Source organism: Fulmarus glacialis, unplaced genomic scaffold (assembly GCF_000690835.1).
Source record: "Fulmarus glacialis isolate BGI_N327 unplaced genomic scaffold, ASM69083v1 scaffold35525, whole genome shotgun sequence".
NCBI lineage: Eukaryota > Metazoa > Chordata > Aves > Procellariiformes > Procellariidae > Fulmarus > Fulmarus glacialis.
Window position 1 is genome coordinate 1 of NW_009211716.1, and position 10,539 is coordinate 10,539.

Below are 10,539 nucleotides of genomic sequence, written 5' to 3' on the forward strand. Positions count from 1 at the left end.
AAATCCTCTGTATTACAGTTTCTATCCATTTAACTTGGGTCTATTTGGGAAAAGATGCTTCAACTCAGGCTGATCAGGAACTGCTTTCTGTTTTGTTCCATTTCTCGTTTAGCGATTTAATGACCAAATACATCTTAAGCATAACTCGCAGGCTCTAACTCATGGCATTCTTAGCCTGGACATGGGACAGACCACATGAGAAAGGTGACAGGGGAAAGAGAAGAAAACTCACCTAGTCTGCCACACTCTTCTCGCTTGGTAAAATACTTGAAGCCATTGGCTGCCCTTCTCTCTGCCTTCTCGTGTTTTTTCACATGCCAGGGCAGCTTGGTGGTGATGTTAGTCACAAAGTAGCAGCCAGGACGAAGACAGTGGTAATGCCCTCGCATCCTGAATTCACAGTGCTAGAGAGGAGCAAACAGGCAGGTTGCTTTAAGCGTATCTAAACCAAATGCACTCTCACCTCCCTGCTACTAATGCTGTCCCTCCAAGACACGAGAGAGAGCCCTGAACTGATACTCTAGATCACATCCATTTTATCTTCTACAAGCCGCAATGTAAACTTGTTCCCTGTCATGTATTTTGTATTGCTGTCATGTAGTCTGTATTGCTCTATTCTACGTTGAAATATCCCAAACCTAACTTGTGGCTTTCCCTGGTATTCATCATAGATTTTTATTTCATCTTGTGCCTCAGATCATTCTAGTTTCTCTGTCCACTTCACCCAAGTCAAAGAAACGTAAAAGCAGTGCAATTTTCAATTTGATGGAAACCATCTTCCTAGACGACGCAATTAAGACCCTTCCATGGTTCTGTAATTAGACCAGAATGAAACACAGCCTCACTTCCTATTGGGTAGTCTACTTGCTCTTCCCCATTCTTCTTCTCCCGCACACACAGTCAGGCTAGAACACGGCTTTTGAATTGCTCTTACCTGGTTTGGACAGAGACACTGCAGCGAATAGTAAGCAAACTGGTCTCGCACATTCACCAAATTATTGTTGGGGTTGATGTGGTCCAGGCAGTGGGATTCTGCCTTGCCAGAGGTTTTGCACACATACTTGCAGTTCCCAAAGAGACAGTGGAAGTGGAATTTGTTGGCGTACTTGCAGTCCGTTGCCAGGCAGGGATCACTGGAATACATCCAAAACCCAATCATCACCTTCACTCATTTCACACATTTGTTTCTTTGCCAAAATTTAATTCAAGGGGAGCCCAGCTGAAGCCTCTGTTCCAAACATGGCTTACAGATTTCCCATAGACACCTTCCTCTTTAGTAAAATTGATGCTGGCAACACTACTGCAATTCCACCAAGCTAATGCACTTTCTTCATTAAGATTATTAAAACACAGCAATGCATGGTGGGTCCTGTAGTCTTTGAGGTCCACTCTCCCAATTTAAAGTTTCTCAAGATCTGGATAGATGCTGTTTCTCCCTTTCTGCCTGTACTTACCTCAATGGATTCAGATTTTTCCCATCTCAATTTTGTGTAACTGAAATGAAACTCTTGGGCATGCACACTGCAAGATGCTAGGGCTTTCCCTGATTAGACAAAATTGGCAGTGGGCTGTTTAATCAGCTAAATGGTTTTGGTACCCTACTCCCCCCACCCATTCCATGGATTTCTGGCTGCACAGACAGGGGTCAGATCGGAGGTAGCTGAACATTGATCTCTTGGATCCCAAGCACTGTACCCAATGATACGTACTCAGTTAACACACTTCTTTGAAAGCAGACAAATGACTGTCAATATACGACCCAGAGACTGATATTCCACCAGCCTGAATAACTAAGCTGTAATGCCTAACCTGATCTTGGACTCCTGTGTTCTCCTGTAAACTACGTAACTTCTGTGCCTCTTTCTGTCGATGTAACAGAAATAACACCATCACTACAGCAACACTGTGAAACTTTTTTAATGTTTTAGAAGAACTTCAGCGAGGTTATGTTACTTTCTGCCAGACAACCTGCATTGTTTGTAACTTTGTAAACTAACACTACAAAACCAGAGGCATAGAACTTAAGAAGACTCATTACACTTTACAAAAGTTCAGCCAGGACAGCAAAACTTTGACAAATCTGAAGTAAGAGAGAATTGCTCCCTATTCCTTGAGCTGCCGAGAGACCCACTCCTGGTAAGGCAGAGTCCAAGCACTCGTGACCTCTCCACTATCTGAGCCCCAGTCGACTTCACAGGAAAAAAAAAAAAAGCTGTATTATACCGAGTTACAGATGGCATTCCTAGGAAAAGGCCACAGAGCTTACTGGGGACAAATCTAGGAGAAATCCAGCAAGCTTCCTTTTCAGCAATCTGTAAACATCTACTCTTTGTTCTGTGTACTTTGCTGCAGTAACACCTCACCTTTGCATGACTGAGCACTCAGTTGCCCACTGATTTTTGCTCAACTACAGAAACTCATGGCAAGTCTCAGACTTGCAGCAAGATCTGGAGGTGGGCTAGTCAGGCGTCATGCTGAAAACTTTAAAGATGCTATGCTTCCTCTGTAGCCTTCAGGGTCAAAAATACTGCAAAGATGCATGTATTTCTGTACACCTCTCATGAGGTATAAAAAATGCTTCAGTGATATGTCAGCAAGCTTTTTTCTCCTCAAAACTCATACCTAAAAGTGCTCCCAGATGTACTCAAAAATCTTGGTTTTTTTCCTAGGATAACTGAAGACTTGATAGAAGTAAATTTTCTGTGAGAGAAAGTCCACAGTACTTTCTAGACAGAAGGTCTCTCAGTAGGCAAATATAGCTGTAGTACTACAGCTCTGAGGAGTGGTAAAGAGGGGATTGCAAGGCTGGAGAGGACACAAGGAGGCAAGCAGCATCTACAACTTACTTCTCCTGGAACTGGAGAAATCCGGGTTTGACCTGAGGCTTGGCGTTCTCCAGGGAAGTCGTTGCCAAGGGTGAACTTGCCAGATTAGGCACTGATGCTGGGATCTGAGGCATCTGGGGTATGGTTGAAGCCAGCTGCTTCCAAGCGAGCAGTGTAGGGGCAGAGGGCACAGTAGCTGGACTTGGAGTGGGCACGTCGAGGGCAGGAGCACTTGCCATGGTGACAGAAGTAGCAGATGGTGATGAAGGGGCAAGTGAAGCCTTATTCTCAGTAGTAGTTGAGAAGGGAGACTCTGAGTTACTTTTCACAGTTCCACCCTCAGTTCGGAAGTGAAAACTGCAAAGACAGTGTGATTCAGACATAAATTCTTGACCATTGCATGTAACTTGATTAAACATCAACAGGAATGTGGCAGGAGTCTGCAAACAAATCAGCTGAGGTTAAATCCTAAAAGAGGCTCTGCAAACGTGGAAAGATTCGGAGGCCTCCTAGACTGACTGTGAAGAGAAGGGAATTCATTAAGGGGCGTGGAGACAGAAAGGTGCAGTAACATGTTGACATCAGAGAGATGGAAGAATCGCTGCAGTCAGTAAGACCAATATGCCTATGAGGGCAGCTTCCCATCGCTGTTGTGAGAAGCCAGTAGTTTGTAGTAGTGAACCACAGGGAACTATCCAACGCCAGAGACCAACTGTGCTAACAGATCTTTCTGTCTTAAAATCTGCAACATCTCCTTCCCTTTAAACCCCTTCAGAATCAGTCGTGTGGCCAGCTGCTGAAGGCCTTATTAATTCTTTACTCGGGCAAACCTTCCATTGCCTTTAAAAGGAACTTAGCGTGGTTTTGAACTGCAGATTATGCTCTGTAGAAATTTGCAACAGGGAAAATTTCTAATATCCCACCCTTCCTTTCCTAGTCCCCTCACTGTAACAGTGGGAGCATATCTCAAATTCATTCTTCACCCAACAGTCATCTAGAGTTCTGACCATCCTGTACAGCCTCTGTAATATAGGCCATATTATCTAGCCTACAGTTCTGGCTACCAAACTCTGGGCTGTCTGCTACTTTCCAAAATGATGTGAAATGATAAAGGGTTTACAATATAGAACATGGCAAGGTGAGAAGGAGGTTGCTGTTGGGCTGGACAGTTTGACTGCTTCATTTCAAGATCCTCATCCACATGATGTGAAACTCTTAAACAAAACCATATAACCTAAGGGCTAGGGAAAACTTAAGAGATTTGTCATGACAATACAAAGAACAGTAAAATGCTTTCTACACTGCAGTGATGAGGAGCTGTCTAATCCACAAAAAGTCTGTATCTTGTGACAATGGTTGGGTTTACAGGATCCTCTCCCTCCCATATTTTGTTATTTCTTTGCATGGTGTATTTGTGCGCTGTGAGAAATATGGGTCTCCTTGAACACACTGTCAGTCAAGTAGGCTACGGAAAAACACGAATGTCCAATTCTCAGCCTTGCCAACATTGTGAGAGACACCTCTTCTTCACAAGTTGAGTGCATTTATTGTGAAACAAAATTGAAGAGGACACAGTGTTTAGCTGATCACATTTACACAGGAAGCATGTGGATGCCCAAATTGCTGCCCTCAGGACTGCCCACGTTCCTGCTCTTGAATAGAGTTACTCAGTAAGGTCTCTCTCGTCCTGCAGTGTGCGTGTTGTAGAGTTTTCTCAAGGTTTCCCAAGACTCGCGCTCTCCTACTTACTTGGCATGCTTGATGGCTCCATCCAGGGTGCTGAAGAGGGCACCGCATTCCTCCACGACACAATGGAAATGCACCTTATGGAGAAAGTCACACTGTGCATCGCAGAAATCCTTGGTACCAAACCTGGCCAAAGCAGACAAGCAGGCATCTTATGGAAGGCCCCAGAAGAGAAGCGGTGTTGGAACAGACGTATTTTCTTTGTTTTTCAACTCTACTACCGTTCTGTTTTCTAACATCACTGTCCTGCTGCAGAAACAGCACTGCTGGCATTGTTGCTTGATTATTGCCTGTTATATAGATCTGAACATGCAGAACAAGAACCTAATTTCTCTCCAATTGAACTTGACCGTGAAACTCCCATTCACTTTTAGTGGGAGCAAAATACAGAACTACTCTGAAACAAAAGATGAAAATCATTAGTGTTCTTGAGCGCCTTGGTACAAAAGCCAAGGCTCTGAGGAACGATCAAAGGTTAGTAAATTAAGGGAAATCCAGACCAAGAGGACATTGCTGAAACATTACCAGTCTTTTTTTTTTTTTCTGTTTCAATCTACCGGGAGTAGCAAAAGGGAAGAAACTACGGTGGTTCAAGGGAATCTAGATCCAGAATCCACCCGCCCCCCACCTTGAAACAACAGGGTATCACACAGATGGGAGAGACGAAGTGTTGCCTATATAGCAATTACAGCCTAGTATGCATAAATACTGAAAAGCACAATCCCTGAAGTACAGAAGAAACAATGCTGCAATGCAAAAACCAGAGCAAAAGCCATCATCTAAGATACGCCTCTTGTCATCTCGGAGGAAATGGTCAAGAGGGCAAAAACAACTAAGCAGGGTTTCACTGCTCATCCACCTGAGATTCTCCAGACTTAATAAGAGTAGCACAAATACATGTGATTTCAGGAAACTCCAGAATCACAGGGAATCGAGAAATCAAGTAAAAAACACTGGCAGGAAGGATTTGAAACTTAACAGGGGAATCTTGCATAATTAAGATACAACAAACTACAATTGCTCTGATGAGCAGGAAAGCAAGAAACAAACAGCAGCCTGGGTGGTCCCAGGAGGGATGTCTTCACAATTTGAGGGTAAAGGAAAAAGAAAAAAAAACTTGTACTGGAGAAGGAAGGTCAGTGGATATAAAATATAGGCAGTCAGTTAGGGCTTGCAGGGAGAAGATGAAGGAAAGTAAAGCTGTGGTAAGAGGTAAGAAACCAAGTTACTGCAAGCTAAAGGGGTTGTTTCATCAGGGACAAGAGGTATTGTACTTAGAAAGAAGGTCTCATAAAAATGCGAGGTGATGAATCAAAAACGGCTGCCTTATAAAATTTGCTTTGGATAGGAAAACTAAAGACAAAGCAGACAATTAGGGATAAAATGAAGACCTTCTAGAAGAGCAGATAAAGGGACTGGTTGGAAAATATAAATATGCACAAATCAGCCAGTCTGGATGATGTATGTCCTGAAGTGCAATGGAAATTAACTCACAAACTGATTGCATTACTATTTGCTGTTTTTTAAGGCATAGAGAAGAGGGAGGTACTAGGAAACTGGGAAGAAAAAAAAAATCTAGGAACTGATTCTTTCAGGGAAAAAAAAGACATGTGATCTTTGGTAATTATCATACCTCTAGTCTTAACTTCTCCTTCCAGTAAAGTAATGGAACAAATATTAAGAGGGAGGAGAAAATCATTAAACATCTAGAGGATAAAGGAACCATGAGCAATAAACAGCATCAGGATTATAAAGAATAAATCTTGCCAGACAAATTTAATTGCTTTTTTTGATAGAATTACAAAATTAGTGGATGAAGGGATGCAATATATTTGGATTTTAGTAAAGCATTTTGATACAGTCTCGCATATGCTTAGAATTAATTCAAATTGGCCTGGATGTGAATGCTACCTCATGGATTGAAAACTGGCTGAAGGACCGTAAACAAAGGCTAATGACAAACAGCAACGTATTGAGCTGGGAGGAGGTATCTTGTGAATGCTGCAAGGATGACTTTGGTTAGGTCTGAGCTTATTTAACATCTTCATTAGTAATCTAGGAGAAGGAGTAAACAGCGTGTTAATGAAATTCACAGAAGACACTAAACTGGGAGGAGTTGGCCACACCAGTGCAAGAGGAGACAAATAACACAGAGAGGCCTGGCAAGACAAGGGAGAAGGTTCAGAATACGAGAGTCGTATTTGGAAACATACAGCTAATACATCTGGGGGGTGAGGGGTGTACTTTTATACATAGGGGACTCATGAGAGCAACATTAAAAGCAATCCTGTGTAACAGCGGATGGTAAACATGATACATATACATTATGCAGTACAGATGCAAACAAGGTAGCACAATTGTGAGCTGCATATATGGGGGCAGGAAGCTTGTTATATCTGGTGTGGTATACAGGAACGGCAGCCCAATTCTGCACCCATTCAGGGAACAGCAAGAACGACAACGGCAACAACACGATCAGCAGGCTGAAGGAACTAATTTACAAAGTCAGATTAAAGGAAGTAAATAAGCTTGCTTAAATGGTATGCTAAAAGTCTGTGACTATCTGAAGGGGGTGAACTCCAATTGTGGAGATGAGTTATCTGCTGTGGTTTGAGGGGATATAACCAGGAGAACTGCAACAAAATTACAAAAAGGGAAATTCAGGCAGCATACCATGAAAAAAATTGTGGCAGTGAAACATATTAGGTGGTAGAATAATGCTCTCAGAGACAAGAAAATAGCCACACTGCTTGGCATAATTAAAACTAGGCTGGACAAAATGCAAATGGACTGCAGGGAAGGATCTCACACTGGCCGGGGCAGATGGACTAGAAGACTTTCTAGTCTTCTCCATTGAAGTCTGTGATTTATGAAGTGTCCACAGGCATTTGGAGGCAACTATCTGTGTCAGAGCACAAACCCGTATGTGTCTGCCTGGGTGTATCTGTGTATGCTCAAAGCATGCGTCTGTCTGGGCATGTATGTGCATGTGTCTGTGTGTGGGAGAGTTTTGTATCTGTTCCATTTTCCTTTCAAGCCTCCTTGTCTACAACAAAAACAGCAGAAACTATCCCAGTTCCCATACCTATACCCCTCATTTTTTTCAGTGGCCTACTCCTATGATCAGAGGAAATGCCACAGCAAGCATTTTAAGGCTCCCGTGATCTGTGTGTAATAACTAAACATGGTCCAACAGAAGTTCAGTGCTAAGAGCAAGCTGCAGTGGGTCCCCTGCACTTGCAGATTGGGGATATAAAGAGAGGCCTAAGATGAAGTCCAGGCTAGCAGTACTATGTGAAGATCTGTGCTCGTAGTTGGCTCTCAAGATCCCTTTGCAAAATAGTTCTATGTGGACAGGTATTTCTTATAGGACATTAACACCTACTGCAGCCAGCCAGGACTCCAGAAGATGATCAGCATATCACGGAATTAGGCCTTTAAATTCAAGAGAACGCTGCATTCAAGTGTGAACTAATGAGCCAGATACTTTGCAAAGGAAGTAATTTTCCGTTTCCTCTATTCCCAGTTCCATGCTCTCCTTACCGGTGCAGGTACATCTTCCATGGCTCAGAGAGCTTCTCCTGGACAAGTGCCTTCACTGCCTTGCCCAAGTACTGTGTTGGCTCTCCAGCCCCAGGCTGGCTGCCATCTCCTTCTGTCTTAATGTTCAGCAAGTTGCCAAGGCTGGCACTGGTCTTGGACATCTGGAACAAGAACATAGACACTGCATCAAGCCCAGCACACAGCCATGGATACTGCCAGTCTGGATACCCTCGGGACTGCCCATGGAAAGCTGTGTCTTCAAAGATTAAGAGAGAAGACAAGAAGTCTGCACAGGCTGCTTCAACTACATCAGCAAAACTTAATAACACCTCACTCTTCCGCATCCTCCACCCAACTATCACAAAGTACTTGGGCGCCCATCTAATATTCATGGCTCTTGTGTAAAGTAGTGAAGCATCATGTCTATTTTATACGTGGGGAAACTGAGGTGAACAGAGACATACCCTGAGTATGGAAAAGGTGTGCAGGCTTCAATATTAATAACCCTGTATAGCTCCTACAAAATGCTGGTCTCTTAGTACAGAGCTAGGGATAGAACTGGTAAGCTCTAGTTTATTTAGAATCATCTCATCCCAGCCACAAGGATGTCTCCTTCTTTAAAGTGACTATCAGATATGTTTGGGGTTAGGAGGGGGGAAATCTCATTGAACTGGGGAAAAATCCTGGCTGTGCTTAAGTTCCTGGAAAATTCTTCAATACTAACTTCAATAAAGAAATTGTGTCACTTTCTGTGCTAAATGGACATATCCTCCACAAAGCAAGACTTGGACTCACAATTTGCCTTGTGTGAAAGGCTTCAAATAGATTCTACAGGTTTAGAGGTCCAGGCACATGATGTGCAGGACTGAAAAAAGAAGTTCCTCAAGAGTGCTTAGAGAGAAAATTTTCTTTCAGAATAAATGCACAATTTCCCAGACTCACTCTCGCTTTGTTGTGCTCTCAGTTACCTCCAGTAACAACAGTGAAATTCACAGCATGAATAAAATGCAGGATTGGGCCCAATACTCCACCCACTTGAGGATCTTGAAGCCCTTTATAAATATCAGTTAATTAAGCCTGACAGCCCCCCTAAATAAACTGCAATACGCTACAGGAACCCTTGCTATGTGAGGCTCTCTTAATGCCCCCTGAAGGTAAAGCCCCTGCTGCTATGTGGAGACCGCAGCTCTTTATGGCTGGAGTCAGAAATTAAGGTCATCTTTTTCCATTGGTGTTTGCTGGGCCTTCAATTTCTGTAAAGGGTTCTTCTTCCTAGACAAATAATGAAGGATTCCTCCACGAACAGAAATTGTGTGCAGCAAGAGGAAGAAGCAAGCATGACGTGTTCCTGAGCACACTGAGCTTGATTCTGCAATCCTTAGTCTTGGAATAGGCTCCTTCAAGTCAGTGGGCTCTATTCTTTGCTGCCTTATGTCATCAGTTAATCCCATTCCTTCTCTAAAAAAGGAACAAACCTGAAGACCTCGTGTTTTGTACCTGTGCTACACTTATTTTGCACAACATAAAGAATCTTATGCAGGGCTGCACACAAATGCCTATTTCTAAGCATATGCTTAAATCTCATATTCTCCTGGAGATTTTCAAGAGAAGTATCTATTGAAACAGAATTTCCCTAAGCTGGGGCCTTCAGAATGACTCAGGACCCCAGACAGACGACTTACTAAATAGATTTACTCACTAGAGAAAAGAGCTGCGTATTTGGCATCACTAAAGGGACAATACGCAGGAACGAATAAGAAATTAAGTTTAAAAGGGAACATCAAAACCCCAGTGTAGCAGAGAGCCAATGGAGGAGAAAAGTGGCATAACGATAAACGCAAAAATTAAACAATACAGGGAAAAAAGAGTGATGAAATAAGAGAGAAAGGAGGCGAGAGATTACTAGGCAAAGTCACTTTGCCCTCTCTTGGGAGTTATATGGCCTTGATGCATGTAACGCCCAGAGCCAAGGGGATGGCAACAGTTATGCCTGTAAAACCCATCACACGGTAGAATATTAAAGCATGGCTCAAAGGCTGCCCTGATCTCCACTGCAGTTGTATACAACAGCAAAATTAATCTTGGTACAGTAGAATTTATCATGTGAAAGGGAAATATATATTTGAGATTATGTATAATTTAAGGAAAAAGTAAGGAAAAAGAAACCGTGCATTATCTAAAATAAATATTATAAAACATGGAAAAGGGGGCTCTGCTGGACACCATTACTTACACCAGAAAGACAGAAATTGATGATTCTGACTCAAAACTTCTAATTTTTTTCTTCTTCTCTTTCACAGAAACAAATTATTCTCCTCCCCCTCCCCCAATGAAAGAAAATGTTTTTAAGTAAATAAACAAAATGAGTAACTATAAAAAGAGAGCAAGAGAGAAGTTGCCAGGTTCTGGAAATAAAAAAAAAAAT

General features: G+C 42.6%; 1 protein-coding gene across 1 annotated transcript in view; it reads right to left on the bottom strand.

Annotated features, from left to right (window-relative positions):
* Positions 1-232: 232 nt before the first annotated feature.
* CASZ1 (castor zinc finger 1) overlaps positions 233-10,539 on the bottom strand; it is a gene marked incomplete at both ends in the record, with an annotated part of 29,466 nt that continues 19,159 nt past the window's right edge. The window contains 5 exons of the mRNA XM_009577647.1: positions 233-404; positions 935-1,133; positions 2,847-3,182; positions 4,575-4,697; positions 8,115-8,275. Of these exons, the coding sequence (XP_009575942.1) occupies positions 233-404; positions 935-1,133; positions 2,847-3,182; positions 4,575-4,697; positions 8,115-8,275 (991 nt within the window). The remainder of the gene's footprint in view (positions 405-934; positions 1,134-2,846; positions 3,183-4,574; positions 4,698-8,114; positions 8,276-10,539) is intronic.